Raw genomic sequence first — 22,954 nt, forward strand, 5'->3', positions numbered from 1 at the left:
CAGGTCCAGGTCAAGCCCAACTGGGCACAAAGCCAGAGCAACTTGGCGACAAGGGCAACACTAGATGACGCCCAGAGAGCTGAGCTGTGGCTCCTCAATGGCTCTACCTAGAGCCGGGGGTGGTCTCAGTCTAAGGAGGGCCTAAGTGTGCAAGGTCGCAGAGCCTCAGGTGTGGGAGGAGAGACACAGATGAGCAAGAGAAACCTAACCAGGAGCAGGGTGAGGTTTGTCTGCACATTGGCTCGATTTGGAATCAGCCAAAGTTTAGAGCTCTGGCCCTGCTACTTACCGGCCATTTGTGTGCCTCACCTGCCTTTTTTTATAGTTGGTTTAGCTCTTGGTTGCTTCAGCCATAAGCTCACAAAATTACCCTATTCCATCTACCACACAGAGTCACTGGTATGGCGGATAAGTGAACATCTGGGAAAATGCTTGGTAAGTCCCGATTCAGATGTGTGGTGCTTTGCTGGTCCACTATGCTGTGCTTTGTCATCATTTTGCAATGACGTTCCAGACCTTTCTCTGGGGATAAATCACCTGGGGTTTTATATTAGGTGACAGGCTAGGTGACATAGAGCACTAACATGTCCCACCACAGCCCAACCTTCCTGATCTCCCATCTCCAAATTCACATGCAGAGCTTCAGGCTGGGGACTGAGAAAGACAATTAAGAAACAGATCCTCTCCTCTCTCTTCAACCCACTGGCCCAAGAACTTTCTAACCAGGGATGGAAGTCTAGAATGGGGTTACACCTCAGTGGAGGCCAGTAGTTCCAGGACACACACTCCTGTCTCTTCTGGCAGGCACATGAGCAGGTGAGAGGCTGCCTGGACTCAGGGGCTCTCTGCTCTCATCCCACACACCCAGCTGAGTCAGACCCCACCAGCCTCACTGACCTAGGACTCTGCATCTTCAACATAACTTACTGGGTTTCCTTCTGACTACAAAAGTAATATCAATTCATCTTAGGAAACTAGGAAAATTCAAAGAAACAAACAGAAAAACACCATTAAAACCTAGGGGGTTTACTTTGCCTTGCTTTTCACTTCTGTTTCCATCAAATTTCCACATCTGCCTGGTTCCTACAGGATTCCATCTGACCCCCAGTTGCCCCTCCTTTAACCCTACTGCGGTGAACCCAAGTGCTGAGTTACTGTCTTGCCCACAGTTCTTATCAGCACAGAACTGGGGTGACCTACCCAAGGTAAAGGCATTGCCAGTTCCCAGGGATTGAACTGTAAGGAGGATGAGAGGCTAAAGTTTACTGCAGAACAAAAGTGTGTGTAGTCAGCAACTGTAAGAGCCACAATGAAGTGCCTTCTAGAACTTGCCAACACAACCGTGTAGACTTAAATTAGTAGAATGCACACAAAGTAGATGAGATTAGCTATCTGAAGTCACTCTGAAAGACAAGTTATCTTTTGTGAAGGCAGAAAGAGCTAGCCTTGAATGCTAGTCAAGATGTGATTAAACATAGAAAAAGCAGTGGCCTAATCAACACCCTGAGATAGCTGCCCGAAGACAGATGGATGGGTGTGCATGTGTGTGTGTATGTGTGTGTGCGTGCGGGGGCGGGGTCTGTGTGGAGCACAGAAAAGGGAGAGAGAGGAAGGAAGCCTGTGGGTGTTACCCCACACTGCCTGGAGAACAGCCACCCTGGGGGAGGCATGAGCCACCAGCCTGTGGGAAGGTGTTCGCTGGGTTGGGGACAGGAATGGGACAGTTGCTGCTCTCCTCTCAGGCTAAGCAGCCTCCTGACTCAGCCCCCACGTATCGTGACAGTGGGAAGGGTGCTTACAAGAATGGGAAACACAGGCAAAGGGCCAACATCGTGAGCTCTAGAGCCAAAGTGACTGGGTTCAAATCCTGACTCCTACTTCTTAAAATAAATGTTTACTTCTTGAGTTCTTTTCCTGGTTTGTGAGGTGGGGATGCTGAAATCTCCCTCAGAGGGTTGCTGTGATGATTACTACTCATTGAAAGCAGTAAGGTAGTTGTTATGGTTATTAATGGTAGCTATGGTTATTAATACTAACAATGATATCATTGTTACTAATAATTTATTTAGCAGTGTCCAATGAAGTTACTCAAAAAAAGTCAACTCTGGAAGTTGTTCTTTTCTGGGTGTGCTTAAAGTAAAATTGACGTCCTGGATTTGCCAGGCTGAGGTCTGGACCATGAACCTCGGTGACCAAGTGGCTACACCCCCAAGGACCTACCTGTGGGTAGAACTGTCTTCTATGGCATTTATGAACTGAATACAAAGCTTGTAGCTTTGTGTGAAATACTGTTTGTGGGGCAATGTAAGTTTTAGTTGTATAAACCTAATGTACCCAATGAAAAAGTTCTTATGACAAAGGGGTCTAAGAGTTATTATGACCATTAGTGTATGTGTTATATATAACACTTACCTGTACTTCATAAAGTTTCTGTAAAGTTTAAATAAGGATGCAAACTGCTTATTTCCTGGTACAAAGTGAGGACTCAATATAAATGTTTCACATTTTACAATGTTGGTTTTGTTTTGTTTAGCTCACACTCTGTTGTTACTTAAATCAGACGGAACCTCTCAAAAGGGGGAACTACAAGAAGAGAATATTCCAAAACCCAAAATATCCAATTTGTGCTGGTACAAAAGAAAAAAATCACATTTATTTTACAAGGTAGTATTTTCCTAAAGTATTATACATAAAGGAAAGTTGAGCTGTCAGTAGGAAAACAATATAATTGTAGGAAATTACAGAATGGTCGACATTGTGCTTAAAACTTTAAAATAGAGGTTTAAAAAATAGCACAGTAAGTGAATATTGCAAGGTATAAACAGCCTTTAAAAAATGTATATGAACACAGTCATATGGAAGCTCAACAGTAAAACGTCTAGTGATGATTTGCTTTCAGACTTGTTCGGACTATTAAGAGAGCACTGCTTCAATCTTAACAGATAAGAACTCAAAGCACGAATAGAAACGTGGCCCTTTCCTAATACAGTCAACTCTCAATTATCCATAATATTGAAAGACAGCATAAAATTTTTAAAAGGTAAATAATTCCAAAATTAATTTTGAGAAGTGTCCTTGTACTTATTTGGATGTGAGAAATACTGACATTCCTAGAATGACAGTCCTGATAAAGTTAGCAGAACTCCCATTTCCTTCTCCCCTTCTCCTCAGTGGCAAAAGACACAATCACTCCTTTCTTAAAAGCCTGAAATACAACTGACTTCCTTCATTCTGGTTCACACCTCCTCTGGAGAGGGGTGCAGGAAAAAAAAACTTAAATTTTTGTTTTCCTCACGTAAAAAGCCAAACTGTTACAATAAAATGTTGCAGACAACAGAAAAATCAAGAACTGACTGTATAAATATTATTTTAACTTACGCTTTTTCTTTACTTAGTAGTATTTATATCATCAAATGTATCTGGATATTTTCACACCTTTCGAAATTATCCGGTTGCATCCTACTATCCAAATAGAGAAAAGCACATAAAAGGAGTCCATTCCGATAGATTCTGAAGGAACCGTGATGCTTCAAACAGGCCAGGAAGTAGAGGGTAAGAAATAAAATCACCACCCCCAAGACAATCAAACCCTAGATCGAATCCAAAAAGTACTTCAGGACAACAACTCCATGGTTTGGCTCTGGTTTGGGTGGTTGTATTTTATTTTATATAGTATTACGTTAAACTACAAGTTTTTCCTTTTCAGGAAAGCTATTGTTTGTCTTCAGGGTTTTTCCTCAAATTCTATTTTCAAATCTTGAAAATTATGAGGTAAAAAAATACCTAGAGTTGATTGGAAAGCCTTATTTGTTAATGTACCAACTAGTTATAATGACAAAACACTTTAATCGCTGTATCATTTCTCAGATAAGTTTTGAGCATATTTGAAACTTAAAAATTCTGAAATAAATCTTCGTTAGATAAGAAAGCTGAATTCCACACAGCACTTATTTTGTATCTTCTACCTAAGAGCTTTTACAACTTTCAAAAAGTAGGAATGGTGCCAAGTTTCTACAAAAGCCCAAGAAAGCAGTTTCTCCATCCACGCAGCCCAGCCCTTTGTTCAGGTGAGCACACCAGCTGGTCCAAGTTTAAAGCTTTCATACCTCTCAATGTACAAGTATTAACCAAAAGTCTACTTAACACGACTGTGTCCAGTGTCTATAATACACATTGCAGTCTAAACATTTTCTAAAGTGCCTATAAATGTTTATACAAGTGAGCAATATAATATCAGGATTACAGAGAAATTCTTTTATACATAGAACAGGCCTAGAATTTAAGTTGAAACTACACATTTTTATATGCTTATCAGTTGTTTTTGGAATGCAAGCGTAAAGAAACAATTCTGGTTCAATCACACATGATTTTCTAGAGAATTTAATATTAACAGTGCTAGGACGAAAGAAATTCTTGCTTGTGCTTTTTTAGAAAAGGTTATTTTGAGATCCAGGAGCATCTGATATTTAGAATCCAATGGAACATCTCCAATTCTATAAAATAGATCATAGTAAGTGAAGCTTAGTGAATTTTTCATTATAAAGAGCTTGTGCAAATATTTAAAGTGTTGTCAATCATTATTAAATCCAAAAATTCCATTAAAATTGTGGCTAATCTGAATGGCAGTTCACAGGTTTAAAAAAGAGGAACCTAGGCAAAAGTCATAGATATTGTTGATAATGGGCCCAACCCTGACACAGCCAGCTTCAGAAACGTGGTCCTGTGACATGGTGGTAGACGTCAATCAGTCTAATGGATAGGAATGTGCCTATCCATTAGGGCCTAGAGTAGAGAACTGATAGGAATGGTGTAGAGCAAAAAGACCCTCCGTACGCCTACCAGGGGATTCAATGAGCTCACCCATGGGGTTGGGTGTACACAGGGCCACAATGCCACTGTCACCAACCTAGATAGGTGATGGCTGACTGCATGGCTTCTGGCTCCCAAGCTCCCCTTCAGCTGGCCACTCAATCACCAGAGGCACCGAGAGCCTCAGGCAGGGCTCATCGCATGTCCGTCCCTAGCCCCCTGGGCTGAGCGGGCCAGGCAGATGGGGAAGCCCCTTTCTGCACTCCCGCCTGACCTGTCCTCTCCTGTGCCCTGCTGTTCCTGGAGTTCCTCTCACCACCTTATTGGTCTGACTTGCTGAGTCTTTACATTTCAGCAAGTAAGACCTTTATGCTGCACTTTCATCTAGTGTAGAAAGTTTCACCTAACATTGTTCTCAAAGGAATATGTACACTCTGCTTTCTAAACCCTGTGGATGTTTTGGACACCTAAACCTAACAAAGCGTCCAGCCAATCACTCGAACTGCACATACGCCTAGGAGAGCAGCTTCTGCCAAGAGTAATTTGTGAAGGAAGCCTATGGAGGCTTCAGAAAAGAACACAGCAGGCCTCTTCTTATTTCTTAAAATACAAACTAACGTGACACAACAGCAACGTGCCAGAATGAGGACAGAGCACACTCACGGACAGTTAAAATATATGAAATAGTTCTCTATCTCCAACTTTGATAGTTCTAGTTTCATTGGGCCATATTTAAATTTCCTGGATTCTTATCTCTGCCTCACGAAGAGTAGATTTGGAGAACTGGCAGATAACCAACTAGCACAAGAACACGTGGTGTAAATGGAGATTAGGAGCAGAATTCTGAAGAGAGCAAAATAAGAATTATTCACTTATCTGCATGTGTGAGGAAAGAGACCATGTACAACAGACTACGAGTATTACTGTAGTAAAGTAAATGAATATTACACAAAATATATTCTCCTGACTTAGCAGCAAACTATTTCGACTGCTTTTGCATGTGCATAAAAAACCCATGCATTATACTGAATTTTAACCCATTTCTCACCTAAATCATTCTAATGCTTCATACAACCAAATGAAGCAGAATTAACCAAACCTATTAGATTCATTCCTAATCCCTAAAGGACTGCTCTTTAGCATTTCCATGCTAACTACAACTATTATTGTTTTTCCCTTAAGATGTCAGATGTGGCTGCCTCCTAAATATAATACTTATATAATACATAACTTCCTAAAAGCTTTCCCCAGATTTGAAGAATTAAGAAAAGCAGGGAAATGTTGGGGAACCCACCCAAATGCTACAACGCATTCCCTAGCTATAAGCCAGGTACATCTCTCCTTCCCCTGGGTTCCCAGAGCATTCTGGGTACTGTGATCTGCATATGGTATCTCCCATGTTGGACAGTGGGTCCCTTCATGGGGAGTCAGGTCTTATTCATTCTATATCCCCGGATCACTCTGCAGAGTGTAGGTGCTCAGCTAAAGCCGGATTGAGCATGAAATTGAAGATGTTGTCTCCTCTTAAATAAAGGTCTGGCTCCACCCCAAGGCATGGAGGGTTGTGCAGACACTGGCCATTACTAGGAGCTGAGCTGGCCTCCGGTACCCTCCTAAAAGTAACCCAGGCAACACTGGCCGAGACCCATGCAGATGGTGGGGAGCAGATGAAAGGGACAGAATGGCATCTACCAGTGCACACTTTGTTCCCCTTATGTGAGCTGATTCCCATATGGGGCCAGCAGGGCAGTAGGGGTGCCTGTCAGTACTCCAAAAGTAATGCTAAGAGTTGATCTGTGAAGAACTGCCTATTTAGAAAAGCAGTCTCCACTTTGGGCAGCTCCTCAACCTGATGCATGACACTCTCTGATCATTGCTTCATCACTTGCAAAATTCCCTGTGAAATTAAGGCTGGGTCACAATTTATGACACCAGATGCTACATAGAAAGTAAGTCAAGATACAAAAGAAAACCGTTTATAAGAAAAAGAATCTTAGTTATAAGACTAATTTAAGAGTGAAGCTAATCAGCAGACCACTGAACTGCTATGGTGATTAGAGACAGGTAGAAAATACCAACTGCACTGGAAAAAGGATCCATCAGGTGAAAGTCAAGAAAGCTCAGTGTGGATCAGAGGATGTGTCTTGCTGCCTGAAAGCTCACACGGTGGTTTCTATTGTTTCAATCACCTCCAGATCGGACTGCGATGGGGAGAGAAGGGTGCATTCGTCCGGTTCCCAGCTGCTCTCCGGGCTGTAATCTTCCTCTGAACTCAGTTCTGCTCCTTCTTCTGTGTCCTCATCACAGGATTCCACATAGTGAGCCCCAATGGCATTGATCCCAGAGTCCTCGGAACTTGAGGGAGAAGAGCAGTGATCTATTTTTGGTGTATTACTCTCTTTTGAAATTAAGGCATCGTGTGCAGAGACCTCCTCAGGGCTCATTTTGTGAGAATGCGGTGCCGGCTGCTTCTGCACATAACACATCTTCCCATTGATACATTTAACCTGATAGTTGTCAATAAAGAGGTCTGAGATCACACAGTACCTTGGTGAATCGGGTGGGAGGGGCGGCTGGAAGACAGATGCAAATTTCAGAAAGTGTTCGGTGAGTGAGACTGAGATCTGAATGGTGTTTGTGGGTTCCTGAGGCTGCGCAGGAATCTCCGTGCTTGGAAGCTGCTCCACGGGGGTCATGGGCTGATACACGTATTTGCCTGTGGGGAACACAACAAAGGCGTTCGAGATCTGAGAGCATTACACCAACCACAGTAACGCGGCCATGATGGTTACTTTCTGAGGCCTCAGAATGTTTTTAAAAATATTTCAATGACATTTCGAAAGAAACTAGTCACAGAATCATTTCACGTTGTTATAATCAATTATAAACAGCATGGCACATAATATCATGGTATTTTCATCTAAGAACCTCAACACACTTTACAAATCTTAATTTATATTTGAGTCTAATGCCTCTGAAGTAGGTGGTTGGATACTATAATCCTTATTTTATAGACAACTTTAAATGATTTACACCTCATAGTAGATAAGGAACGTCTATGCTATAGTACAGTAAAAATACAAGTTGTAAAATAGTGTAATATATGATAAATTATAATTTCATTTTTATTTTTAATAATTATATGATAATATACACATTCGGGAACTAGAGGAATACATGCCAATTTCTTATCAGGATTACAGAAAACTTTGACTTTTTAAGCTTCTGTGTTTTAATCACAATACGTATACAGATGTATTTAATAGGTGATGGCCTACGGCAGCGGTCCCTAACCTTTCCGGCACCAGGGACCGCTGCTCCTATGAGAATCTAATGCCTGATGATCTGAGGTGGAGCTGAGAGGTGATGTTAGAGTTGGGGGGCAGCTGCAAATACAGATGATGCTTCCCTCCTTCGCTTGCCACTCACCTCCTGCTGTGTGGCCCGGTTCCTAACAGGCCACAGACTGGTACTAGTCCGCGGCCTTGGGGTTGGGGACCCCTGGCTGATAATAAGATTGAGCTAGCCACCCTCAATGACTGGAGTAAGATGTGGGGTGTGAAATGATCTCTTTCAAGACCAAAGCTCATCAATGGCCCAAGTAGGAGATGTTCTCCCCGACGGCAACTCCACTAGCACCAAGCAACACGAGCCAAGCAGAAGCAAAGGCACAGGCAAGTGCAGGGGGGACCTGCTACCCGTTTCTAGGAAACCAAGCAGCTTATCTCCAAACCTCCCCCTCTGCTCTGAACCCTTGGGTTTCTCACACAGGTTACATGGAAGTGAACCCTAAATGAATCTGTTCCTGATATGTCTTTCTCCTTCTCTTTGACTTCCCTTAACATTTAGTAAAGCCTCCCAAGTACCAAGTGCTAAGGAAATAGAGAGATACAGAGATGAGAATTACCTAGTCTGTGAGTCTAAAATGATTTCAAAATAGAAAGGGAAAAAAATCCTTAAATACCCAGAGACAGTAGCACCAACGTGGGTTTTCCCAAATGTAGTTATTTATCGATCAATCTGTACTGTATCTTCTACCTGTATTTATGACAGAGTTTTTAAACCTCAGCACTACTGGCATTTTGGACCAGGCAATTCTTTGCTGTAGGGGGCTTCTTATGCACTGTAGGATGTTTAGCGGCATCCTTGACCTCTACCCACTAGACGCCAGTAGCAGCTCCTCCCCAGGCGTGACAATCAAAAATGTCTCCAGACATTGTCACATACCTCCTGTGGGGCAAAATCACCCTGGTTGAGAACCAACGACTTATGACATCCTCAGGAGCATCTCTTTGCAGGCAAATCACTCAATGGGCATGGCACCTGCTCCTGTTAATTTCTTGGTCAGACTGAAAATTCTAGAATAGGAATCATATTTATAATAAAAACTACCTTAGATTGTTTAAGTAAGCCAATTAAGTAGAACAGCAATTTCAAATCAGAAATGTAAGCCACAAATACTGCAACATCAGTAATCCATTAGACATCAAGCATGCCTATAGTTTTCACTTCTGTTTTTGTCTTCTGTACAAAAAAAGCAGGCTTAGATGCCATAATTTCTTTGTAATTAAATTACCTTAAAAATATGTTCGACTCCATTCTGGAGTAACACATAGGAAAGGTACATTTAAAACTGTGAGGACTGTGGGTTGCCAGGGCTGCTTCCAAGCCTAGGCATGTGTCATGTAAACCCTATGAAAATACAAGGGGGAACCTGTCCTATCCGCCTGGGAAATGATGTTTAAAATACAACAGGCATCTTCATTTGTTACCTATCAAAAAGGGTACTACGCCTTGTCAGGCAGAGTTCTAACCAGGTAAAACCTAACAGTTTAGCACGGTAGGACCTCTATTTCCAAGCATCTCATACAGGCTCATCGACTGAAGGGAAAGAAGACACACCCTCCAATCCACCAGCCCCAGGATTAGAGAAAGACATGTCCAGGCAGTGGGCAGAGAAGGGACTAGCAGAACTCGGAGAACCACTCTGTTCTGTCCACAGAGTGGTGGACAAAACATCTGGAATGGAGGTTTGGTCTTTTCTGTTCTTGACTAGTGGACTGGTGGTTATTGAGTTCAGGAGGCTGTGGATGGCAGGCACTGGAGAACTGCTTATTGCAGAATGCTAATTAAGTTTATTCCAGCCAGAGTGATCCCTGGTTTAGTGACCTGCTTGTCACAGCCACAGGAAGTTCCTGGCAATTGATCCTCAGAGCCAGAGGGTTCTGGCTTTGGGACTCCTCAAACCAACGGCACCTACTCTCACTTAACCACCAGCCCCACCTCTCCTTCCTTTCCTCCCCTTTGTGTTTCTTCATAATTAATTTCTTTGCTTTTTCTCTTCTCAGTGCTTCTCTTTCTCTAATCCTTTATCCTCAAAAGCACTATTTTATTTCCTCGAAGTGCAGTGAAAGAAAGAGAAGTGCAGCTGGGAGAGGAAAGTGAATACTGTGTTCCAGATTCCATAAGTTAACCTTCTATAAGTTAACCTACTAAATGTGCTTACCCAGAGCAAGAGAGACAGCCCGAGGCCTGGTGATATGGGATACAGATGCAAAGAGGAAAGCAGAGAAGGAAAATGGTAAAGATGGCCAGATGAGAAACAAGGTTTAGCAAACATTTTTCAAATATTATATACTATTTCATTTGTTTATAAACACATAAATAATAAACTCCTCAAGCATTTAGTTTTGTAGAGTTCAGAGGGGTTAGTGCGTTGCTCCAATCTCTAATCACCTCTATCCTCTGTGCACTGTGCTGTGAATCCATGTTCACGGTGATAGCCCTGAACCACCACAAGATCCTGAGTTATCAGAGAGATTCAGTTACATCCACTCTACTGCACTTACTGAGAGAATGAAATGAACTAACCTACTTCTGCAATAGCAAGGATTAAAACAAAGGGGTTTCTGGACACGGCCAGGAAATTAAATAACTGCTACACTCTATTCCCTAAACAATCTTCTTAATTAAGGATTTACTATGCTACAGAAATAAATGCATGAGAACTTTTAAAATTTAAGTCTCTAAAAGGAAAAGATACTCAGGGTCAGGGCTTGGAGAAGGGCAAACTAGAGGTACAATAAAAGAAGGATCCAGATACAATATTATCTGGCAATTCCACTTCTCGGTCTATGCCCCAAAAAACTGAAAAGCAGGGTCTCAAAGAGACAGTTGTATACCATGTTCACAGCAGCATTACTCACAAGAGCTGAAAGATGGAAGCAACCCAAGTGTCCATAATGAATGGATAAACAAGACGTAGTGTGTACATACAAGAGAATATTAGTCAGCCTTAAAGCATAAGGAAATCCATACTGCAACATGAATGAACTCTGAGGACATTACGCTAAGTGAAATAAGGCAGGCAGACACACACACACACACACACACACACACACACACACACACCCCCAAATATTCTGTGATTCCACTTATATGAGACAGCCAGAGTAGTCAAATTCATAGACTGAAAGGATGGTGTTTGCCAGAGACTAGGGGAGAAGAGAGGATGGGGAGTAGCTGTTCAATGGGTAGAGAGTTTCAGTTTTGCAGACTGAAAGGATTTCTGGGTGGTAGTGATGGGCGGTTGTGATGGCTGCACAAAAATATGACTCAATATTAATGCCACTAAACTGTACACTGAAAATGGTGATGATGGTAAATTTTATGTTATGTACATTTTACCATGATTTTTAAAATTAAAAAATTAGTATAATTCAGTATATAAAGAGACTAAAGGGAAAACTTCATACGATTCAGAATATGTAAAGAATTCTTATAACACAAACAAGCCAGGTTTAAAGGGGTGTGGCTATACAGGGGCAATATGAGGGAGCCTTGTACGACAGAAATGTTCTGTAACTTGACTGTATTGTTGTCAGTATCTTATAATATGCAACTAGTTGTCATTGGGGAAAAATAGGTAAAGGATATATGGGATCTCTCTGTGTTTTTCTTTAATGAATTTTTTGTGGGAATGTAAAAACTGGTGCAGCCACTGTGGGAGACAGTATGGAGTTTCCTCAAAAAATTAAAAATAGAACCACAATATGATCCAGCAATTCCACATCTGGATATTTATCCAAAGAAATTGAAAACACTAATTCGAAAAGATCTATGAACCCCACATTCATTGCAGCAATATTTACAATAGCCAAGATATGAAATCAACCTAAGTGTAACATCAATGGTTAAGTGGATAAAGAAACTCTCATATATATACACAAAAGGATATTATTCAGCCGTAAGAAAAAGAATGCAATATTGCCATTTGCAACATGAGTGGACCCTAAGGACATTATGCTATGTGAAATAAGTCAGAGAAAGTCGGATACTATATGATTTCACCTATATGTGGAGTTTATAAGAGTCAAGCTCGCAGATATAAAGAACAGGTTGGTGGCTGCCAGAGGTGGGGGGGGGGAGCGGGGGTGGGGGACAGAATGGGGGACAGAATGGGTGACAGAAGTCAAAAGGTACAGTTATAAAATAAGTAAGTTGGGGGATGTAACGTATGGCAAGACAACTATAGTTAATACTGTATTGCATTTGAAAGTTGCTAAGAGAGTAAATCTTAGAAGTTCTCATCACAAGGAAAAAATATCTGTAACTATGTACGGAGGCAGATGTTAACTAGACTTATGGTAATTGTTCTGCAACACACAAATATCAAATCATTATGTTGTACAATTGAAACTAATATAATGTTGTATGTCAATTATACCTCAAAAAAAACCCAGCATGTGGCTCTATAATTTTTCAAAATAAAATATATAATTTAAAAGAATGAGAAAAAAACATAGAATATACCCTTTCCAGTGCATTTTATCAGGAGGTACACGCTTTTGATACATCTCGTTACAGATGATTAAGTTTGAACACTTGTTTAATGTGGTATTTGTCTAAATTTCTCCACTGTAAAGTTAGTATTTTTCTCTTTGAAATTATGAAGTATCTTGTGAAGAGATATTTTGAAACTATGCAAATATCCTATTTCTCATACGTTCACCTGCTAATTTTAGCATGCATAGGTGGACTTGGTCTACAAAAATCATTACTCTGGTGTTTGTTAAACAGCGATTTCCTATTTCTATCATTCCTTCTGTATTTATTAATTAGAAATCTATGTAAGCAAGAGCAGCTTCTTCTTCCTCTATTTATTCAATTATTTATTTATGTAACATTGACTCACAGAAATTTATTCAATTATATGGACTTCAACCTGTTACTATCATTATTTGTTTTATTCAGATTGTCCTAGATTTAGCTTTTAGGAGGTCCTTCAAGATAGCACACATGTCCTTTCAACATGCCCCCATCCTTTTTTGAAGATTTCCTTATTTTCTGGCACCATGTTACTGGCTTATCTTGTACTTTCCCTTGCCCCAGTCCAGGAACCTGCCATTTCTCCAAGGGTCCCTAGTTCCTGTTCTTAAGAACTCCTATACAATCTTAAGCTTGTTTTCAAAATATTCCTGTAAAGTAGAATCTTAGTTTGCTAGTGACACATTCAATCGCTCACGAAACTCATTCACAGGAAAACGAAGACTAAATCTCATCACAGTACTTAACAATCATTTTAAAAATAATATAACATTTAAAATAAACTTCATGAATAAACCCATTAATTTATCTGGAATCCTTCACAAAAGAACTGAAATCACTTTCTTAGTAATAACAATGATTATACAATACTAAGATCATAAAAACCAACTGTGTTCAGTAAGTGAAAAATAAATTTCATATATCTTGCTTCTTTTCAGGAAACCTGGTTCAACATTTTCAGCTATTTTTCAACTAAAGACCAAGCAAAACCACTAAATAAGTAACTCCCATTATCCCTTTAAAGTCTTGGTTCATAATCTTTCTGATTGTTCTTCCCCTTTGGAGTTTCACAAGGACTTATGACGCACTAAAAAGATTTACTTTCTCATCCTAGTTTTTTGGTTAAAAAAATAAGAAGAGTTAATTACTTCCTCAAGCTCATTTAACAAGACAGGAGTCAGTTCTGGGACCCAGGCCTTGTGACATCTTGTGTTCTTCAGGAGGATATTCATTACTTCATTAAGGTTTGGATAATGCTCTTAATTTACACTGACATTCTCTGCCATTAACTTCAGCTAACATTCTACGTTGTAACATAGTGTAAATACACAGCAGATACATTTCATTGAAGGCATTTCTTTTGGTTGTAGAGCACAAAAGGAAGAGAATATATATATATACACACACACACACACACATATATGTATATGTGTGTGTGTGTGTGTGTGTGTGTGTATAATTCAGATGTCTGGTTAAGTTACTAATATGTACCTTGTTAAACTTTTCTCCCCCCCCCCCCCTTAGGATCAGTTGTGCATTTTGATTCTTTAAAAAGATCCTTTGGGGGGACATAGCTTTTTGCTTTTACAGAGAGTTTTATGACTGTTAAATGTGTGTCCCCTTGACACATGTAGTACACTGCTCTCAGGGAATGCAAAATAATTTTAAAATTAGCCTAAGCAAAATATAATTAGAAAGGTAAATCTACTGGAAAAAAATTGAATGGCCTAAGGGAAATTGCATCCACAGTTCAGTTCTTTGATTTTATACAATGAATCACAATTATGTTTATTTTATTTCCAAGGGTACTCATAATATTCAGAGTAATGTTAAATATTCTTATTCTGCTATTTCTGCAATGTGCATTATTTACTGAGTAGCATATCACAAATTAAAAGCAAAAGAACATACATTAATTATAATCAATACTTTTTGTGGCTGTTCCCTCCACTCTGGCCCACTGGCAGTCAATATACCAATTTTTTGTACTTTGATCTATGAGAACATTAAAGTTCATATATTGCCCAATATGTTGAAGTCCCCAATCAGAAATTTGTGCAAGATCCTAGTTTCTTCTTTATATAACCTTCTTTAGTGCAGTGGAGCATATTAATATAAATAAAGCGAAGCCCCGGTGAGACAGAAAACCAGCAGCCTGATTTATTTATTCATTTACCAAATATTTATTGACTATCTACAATGTTGATACTAGTAAATCAGATGCTGTGAGGAAATAAAAAGAAGTACAATATGTAGTCATGCTTCAAGGAGCTATAAGATCGAGAGTAGAAGATAAAAATAAAGTAAAAATAAGAGTTGAGTAAAACTATAAGAATATATACAAGGGTATTCACCAAGAAGTGAAACACGATTTCAGGCTTCATTGGAGGATTCTATATGACTATTAAAAGATATGGACCTTTAGAGTAGCCATCAGAACCACTAGAGATCGGTTTCAGAGCAGGAAGGTGCCAGTTGGGCATTTTGGGGTTCAAAGAGTCGACCATGAGAGAAATGGAAGATAAAGTTTGATGGCAACTGGATGGGGCTTAGAATGAAAGGCCAACGTGTTCCTGTTTTGGTAATAATGGTGAACCACTGGAGATTACTGAGGAGGTAAGTAATAAGGATTTTAGAGACCTTAGTCTGGTAAACATATGCGGATGGACTGGAAAGAGAAGAAATGGGGGTTAAGAGAAGGCTACTTATAGATTTTTGAGCATCATATTCTGATCTAAAGTCACATGGCTGGGTAGAGAAAGATATACAGGGGTCACTCCTCGGATCTTGGGGTTTAAGGACAAGAAGTGGGGAGTCAAATGCACCTGGATTTGAATCTCAAATGTGCTTATTAGCTGTTTCACTTTTATCCAATTGTTAATATTCCTATGTTTTCTGTTTCCTCAGGTGTTAAAGCATTTAGTGGTATTTACCTTTTAAAGCATTAACTGGGTGTCCGAGACATTGTAAACATTCTATTACTGGAGTTACTCATACCAGGTAGAAGCTGCCTGCGGGGTCTCCAAGCCACTCTGGAGGCTTTCCAGATTACCAATTTGGCCATCCCTGCCAAGCCTATGACCCCTAGTCCTGAGTCTCTAGAGTATCCTGAATGTACCCATCTGCCCGACTCAGCTCAGCCCATAAACTTCACTCTGATCACAGTTCTCTGCCATTCTACCTTCATCACTTACCCCCCAAACCCTATAACCTGCTTTGAAATCTGCTTTCATTCCTTTTCAAACTAGGGACATGGGGTTAAAATAGCAAGCAGACAGACTGCATCCCTACCCTTACAGAGCTTACTCTCTAGGAGAGGATATATTTGAACAAATAATCACACAAAAAGATGGATAATTACAAACCACAAAGAAAAACAGGCAAGAAATGACAGGAAGAAAAAGAAAAACCGATGATTAGAAATTACATGTGGAATGTGTGATTTGGACGGAAGTAGAGGAGGGGAAGAAGTGTCAAGAATGACAATCCCTGAGAAAGTGATACGTGATACATGTTGTCCCAGAACTGAGTGGGCGTTAATCAGGCAAAGGGAAGAGCCCGGCAGCTGGAAAACGTTGAGCAAGAGGGAGAATGGTAAGGGATGAGGTGGTGGGGGCCAGACCTCGCAGGGCCCCAGAGGGGATTTTATCTTATGCAGTAGAAAGACGGTGCACAGTTTTAAGGGTGGGTGACATGACTAGTTTTGCTCTTCTACTCACTTCCATTTCTGTCTGTTCCCCTCATAGCTTGAGCACAGGTAAACCTAATCTGAAACACTAAACAGACTCCAACAACCAAGCTATCACCCCTCTCCCAGTTAGATGTGGACTTAAGTTGAATCAGTGAGAGAGGGAATGGAGGAGGTGGAAGAAAGTACTACGGAGCAAACTGTCCTGAGCAGGAACCCTTCACTAACAGACATCTACAACCCACACTGCTCTGAGCACTTTCTGACGACCTGAAGTATGAACAGCTGGTACAGTGAAACCTGCCTTAACAATAACATTTCTAAACGTACCATAAACCAATAGAGAAGGTACTCACCACACTTGCCAGTTTACAGCAGACAATCTAAAGAGAGATATAATAAGGCTCTATACTTTTAAAACCATGTTTAATCCGACCTGAAACCACGTCGTCTGGTTTAAGAGAACAATACATGCAACAACTCTTGTTGTGTATTTTATCAAGCAAGGGGGAAAAGAAGTGTAAAATGCATCCCTCTTACAATCCAGTCTGGGTCACACAAACATCCATAAACGAAGAGGAAAGACAAGTATTATGCTGTGGCGTGTATATTATACATGGTGCAGGAGCTCAGAGTAAAGGAGGGCTGGAAGGGCTTACAAAAGGCTCTAAGGAAAACATGACATGTAACCTGAAGAAGAGCTAGGACTCGGGCAAAAGACAGTGAAGCGGCATGCCTTGTGCAAAACTCCAGAAATAGAAGTATGGGATGGTGGAGTGACCAGCCTGACTGAAACAGGGAGACTGGGTACAGTTTGAGCCACTCAGATGAACAAACTGGCACAATGACAAACCCTGGAACTTGGAGACACAGACAATTCCAGTTGAGAAAGAACCCATTCTAGGGCCAGAGTTAAGAAATACTCTGAGAAGTCTGGCTAAAACAGACAATAGTTTAAAAAAAAAAAAAAAAGGGGGGCAGAGAATGAGAACTCTCTCAAGCCTGCAGTTTCTTCTAAGTGGCCAAATAAGGGTTTCATGGAGCGAATATATCTACCTCTTTCCACTCAATCTGGAAAGTCACCAAGAGTGTTTCTGCAGAGCTGGTTTTAATACAGTAATTGGTTAGAAAAGGGAAAGCTGAGGGAGTCCTCGTTTAAGGATGGGTCACTGTGGGTAAGATGATGCATGAAAACCATATGTCAGAAAGAAAAAAAGAGGCTTGCTGACAGAGCACAGAGACTCAACCAGTATATACTAAGTGTCTGCACTCTGCAGACACAGAAAACACGGAGAAAAGCTTGATGGAGGGAAAGAGGCATAAATGGGAAAACGGCTGATTATGGATCATTACATGGTGAGAAAGCTGTATGAGTACCATCAGTTTTTAGTGAAGACTGATGAGGATGATGATAATGATGATGATGATGTCATCACCTTTGATTTCTTTTAACACGCCTTGACCTTATGGGTACTTTATAAGACCATCTCAGCCTCCTGCCTTTCTCTGCAAAAATCAATAGTGCATGGGCTGAGTTATCAGACTGAACAAGAGATTTCTAAAACTGCATTTAGAAAAAAACCTGAGAGCAAAGAAACTCCCTATGGGAGGCGGCACAAGTGGAAACTAGAACATGATGACTCTGGCATAGTTTTCTGCCATTCCACAGCACACAGCCATATATTTCTACAGAATCCAAATAAGTCTTAGCAGTCATTCATTCAATGGACAGACATTCCTGACAAAGCTAAGGGAAACAGTATAAGATATCTGTTACATTTATTTATTGATCTGGGGATGAAAAGTTCAGAAATTCACAAGGAAAGGAAGCTAACGAGCCAACCTGATCTGAAAAAAGTAAGATCTTGAAGGAAGCATCTGAAGCATCTGTGCTTAACACAGGGGCTCAGTAGGGACTCAGTCATTGTTTACAGAATCTTTTTATCTGTTAAAAGTTATTTTTGCAGGAAACCATGCCTGTACATTATTCAGGAGCCTCATTTCCAAACTCATACAAACCAACATGGTATTCTGGAACTTTTTAATAAATTAGTCACAATAATAAAACACATTCTAAGTATCAATGAAATGCACTTTAAAACCAAATTATTTATTTATATTTTCCAGTGTAAGAAAATATATTCCTCATGTTTTTTGTTTAATCAATTGTAATAAGTACCTCTCATTTCTCTTAGACCTGTGGTTAGGCTAGCCAATTTCGAAATCAGTGCCATTGGAAAATCCAAAGAGTTAGGGGCAAGAAGTAACAAATTTAGTATTGACGGCTAAACAGCGTCTCTACTTAATCATCCATTTAACTACGCCTGAACAGGGACAAGGAGGCTCAGATGATGGTGCTGAGTCCCTGAATTACCTCTTTGTCACAATGATTGCTTTGTAAAATATATGGAGTTACTACTCCACAGTTGACACTAAACAGTAAAGAGGGGCGGAAAGGGTCCAGATTACAATGAGACTATAAATGTGCTAGTTATCCATTTGTTGCCTTTCAACTCCAAATTTTCCCTTCATTGTGTGTTCTACCATAGTGAACAAAATTCCTTTAAGCATGCAGTGAACCTGATGGTGTTTTCTCAGTAGAGAACGCCAGAGGGACGCTGCAGGAGAGACAAGCTCTTCTGCTGTGTCCAGCACATGCGAGGAGTCAACGGATATGGAAATGTTAAAGCGCTGCCCCGACCATGCACCTAGATTATGTGGTTCCTTGGAAACCCTGCAATCCCGGCCTGGCCTAGTGATACCTGTGGCCCTCTCCACCCAGAACCAACCTTCCCAAGGCCTGCTGCCTACATCATTCTCTCCTGCCCACCAAGCCTCTGCCGCCCTATCCACCTACACCCTTAACTGCTAATTGCCCAGGCCTTCCCTGCACTCCAGAGGGCTGCTTCCTGCTTCTCAAGAAACTGCAGACCGGCACAGCCTGAGCAAAGCAGCAAACTTCTCCGCTATCCTGTGGGCTGAATACACTTTCTCCAACAAGGTCTGAACCCCAGGCTTGGAGAGGGGTCCTCCTTCCACCTTTATCCTTCCTGGGTATTCTTCCTCGGCCCTAGGGAACCACATAGAGTTTCCTTATATCTTATAGTCACTTATTTCTTAGAGTGTAATAACACTTTATATTAAACTTCCCCTCTGTGTAATCCACTGTACGGTTTCCATCTCTTGATTAGACTCACACTGATTTAATGACCAAGGTCAAGGTGTGGGATTTCCTGTAGGTGGGACTTTCCTGATTTGTCTACTGGGAAAATATAAGCATTACGTTAAGAAATTAAGTCATTTATATATTTCGAATCTAGACTAACAGATCTAAATGTTATGTCTTAAAATACCAATAATTCTTTAGATGTTTAAAACCGGACAAGCTGATAAACAATTAAGTTTAATATTATTAGTGGAGGATTTCAGAAAAATATGTTCTGAAACCTATTTTTAAAAGAACATTGTGTTTGCTACTTTAATATTATTACTATGTCAATAATGTCAAAGGAAAAAAAAACCAAGAAAAACAAAGAGAGCTTACTGAACACCCTTGAGTATTCTCCTCCAAAAGAATGATATAAAACTATTGAACTAAAAGTCCTTTCATTGAAAAAACAACCAGGAAAAAAAATCAGAACCAGCCTTCATAAAAGACCAATATACGTTAATCTTAATTCCAGATTGAAAAAATTCAGCAAGTAGGTTGAGCGTAACATTCAGTAGCTTTATATAAATGAAAGCAGAGCATCGTGGTGGGCAAAGCATAGCACAGCTCTTTTCCCTAGGATACAACTGGTTAGGAAAAGAGCAATGCAAAGGGACAAGTAGGAAGCACCTCTGCCTGTAAAGCATGTGGAACAGAAAAGGTAGAACAGATCATTGCAGAAAAGAAATCCTGATACTGGACAAAACTGGAGCAGCATGTAGGAACAACATGTAAAATAAATGTAAGACGTTCAGAACTGTGACAGGCACAGTGGGAGCTTTATACATATTTGGCCACATTGATAATTTATGGCTATACAGCAGATGCCTGTATGGTTTTAGACTGCTGGTTCATCAATGAGATTTGGTAATATTATAATGCAGATTTTCAAGGCCAACTGAGATTTCTATGGGTTTGATGAGTTTTTTAATTATCGTTTGAAAACATTAAGGAAAAAAGGTAACACAAGCACAAGTATGATCCCTGTAGAGAAACAAAGCCATGGGCCTTCAGGAGACAGGTTGTGATTAAAAAAAAAAAAAAATTACACAAACACCGGCCCCACAGTAAGGATGAAGCATATCCAGGTGCAGTAGTTCTGGTGTGCCTGGGCTAATCTAAGCAAATAAAAGCATCCTGGAAATTGTCTAACTGTGCAGATGGCTGGCTCAGAGAGATCCCCAGCTGTTCTTGAAAGAAGCATACCAATTGTGGAACATTTTTTTTAATGTTGCTAATAAAGAACCAAATAGGATTCCAGTGAACCCTCTGCAGACCATGAATCTAAAATGTCAGGTGAGATCTTCTTGATGGTTTCAAACGAGGAGATTAAGGATGCTTTTATTGTTTCTGTCTGGAATAGAAGCAGGCCACATTCTATTCAAATCAAATATTTCCTAGAGTTCATTGATTAATGCTAATAATTCATAAAATCTATAGTTTTTCCAGGAAACCTCAAAGGATTACAAAATGATGTGAAGGCAGAAAGCATTTTCCTTTACAATAAACATTTTTATGAACCCACAGAGAAAAAAAAATAAAATGTACTCATATATTTTACTGCTAGTGGAAACTAATTTCAAAACTATTTAATTTACTGCTTGGTGGATGTGATCATTAATTTTGTCAACTTGGAAAGTGTATTGGATGAGACTAACATTTAAATTGGTAAACTCTGGGTAAAGCAGGTTGTCCTCCATAATGTTGGTGGGCCTCATCCATTCGGTTGAAGGCTTAATGGAACAAAAAGACCACCCCTCTGACAGGAGGGAATTCTCTAATAGACTGTCTGTGGATTGCATCTACACCATTGACTCTCCTGGGTCTCTAGCCTGCCAGCCCACACTGTGGATTTTGGTTCGCCAGCCTCCATAACTGTGTGAGCCAATTCCTTATAAATCTCTTTCTATACATACATACCTACATACATACATATATACATCCTATTGGTTCTGTTTCTCTGCAGAACCATAACTAATATAGTTGGACTCATTTCACTGGCAATGGTGATAAGATATTGCCATGGAAATATAACCATATATATAACTTCCACTAATTGGGAAAAATATCTCCAACTCTGTAGTCCACTGCCCTATTCCTTGATAAGACAACTCCAAAAAGAGATATTCTACCTCATCTTCAACTGTTCCTCAGGCCAGCTGGAAAGAAGCAGCACTGAGAAGTCCCAATCTTCCTTCTGTTAAGGGCGAACATGCATGTGTATCATATTTTTTAAATTTATTAGATTATATAGCTATATCTAGTCTGATGCCCCTATAACAAAATGATGGAATTCACATACATCAATGGGTTATTTTCTTCAGATATTTCTGTCAGGTTTTCTAATAAATATTGCCGGTGTGATTTTTTTTCTCCACCTGCTTTGGTTACCGATACTTTAGCTTCTTAAATATTTTAAACTATTGATTTTTTTCCTGACATTTTTCTTTATGCAATTTCATTCTGGTTGTGACCGTGAATAAAAACAAACTGCATTCTGAGTCTTCTGTTCCAATTCAATGTTGCAGAATCAAGCAAAAAATTTTAAAAGCCTCAGATATTATTTCATTTATTTTCATTTCCTTTAGATATTTTCAGTTTTAACACTGGGTTTCATATGATTCTGGTCCAAATTTCGCATCCCCTTTCTGGTTACTTGATGCTTATATATCCCAGGATCATCATTAGAGAATAGCTGTCATTCCTCTCTTGGATCATAATCCAAAAAGAACAACACAATACAGTGTGGTGTGGTAAATGCTATTACCAGGATGACGTATAGAATACAGAGGAAGAGCAGAGTAACAGGAGAGGAATAGACCACGGGAGTCAGTAAACACTTGTAAAGGTGATGCTTGTGCTTGTCTAGTGGCTAGAAACTTGGTGGGGCTGGAAAAGGTCACATCGAGCAGACAGTGTGATGTGTAAAAACATGGGGGTGCATAACAGCAAAAGTTTTCAAAAAATTAAAGCACTTTATTATGGCTGGAGTAAGTGTAAGAAGGAAAAGAGTCCAAAGAGATGTGCAGAGGCCACAAAAGGCTGCGTAAGTCATGCTATATATACACGGATTTTATCCAGAAGATAATGGGAAATCACTGAAGGATCTTAGGTGAAGAGGAAAAGGGTCAGAACATAATTTTGTTTTAAAAATACCACTCTGTCAATAGTATAAAAGAAAAATGGAAGGGTCAGGAAAACAGGAAATTACACTTAGGTTGTAGGAGAGAAATGACTAAGAGCCTGAATAAAGGTAGTAGCAAAAGAGTAAGTTAGAAAGGGATAAGTTCTGTAAGACTTGATAATTTGATATGTAAAGTAAGGGAGAAGGAAGGGCCAAAGGTGATTTCCAGGTTTCTAGTTTGAACAAGATAACAACAACAAAACAACCCAGAAAAACATGTGAAAGAATGCCTTTCAAG

General features: G+C 40.0%; 1 protein-coding gene across 1 annotated transcript in view; it reads right to left on the reverse strand.

Moving 5' to 3' along the window:
- Positions 1–2,616: 2,616 nt before the first annotated feature.
- CUNH3orf70 (chromosome unknown C3orf70 homolog) overlaps positions 2,617–22,954 on the reverse strand; it is a 46,528-nt gene continuing 26,190 nt past the window's right edge. The window contains exon 2 of the mRNA XM_016159747.2: positions 2,617–7,525. Coding sequence (XP_016015233.1) covers positions 6,969–7,525 — 557 coding nt within the window. The 3' untranslated portion in view covers positions 2,617–6,968. The remainder of the gene's footprint in view (positions 7,526–22,954) is intronic.

The sequence above is a fragment of the Rousettus aegyptiacus genome, unplaced genomic scaffold, assembly GCF_014176215.1.
Source record: "Rousettus aegyptiacus isolate mRouAeg1 unplaced genomic scaffold, mRouAeg1.p scaffold_m13_p_4, whole genome shotgun sequence".
In the NCBI taxonomy this organism is placed as follows: Eukaryota; Metazoa; Chordata; class Mammalia; order Chiroptera; family Pteropodidae; genus Rousettus; species Rousettus aegyptiacus.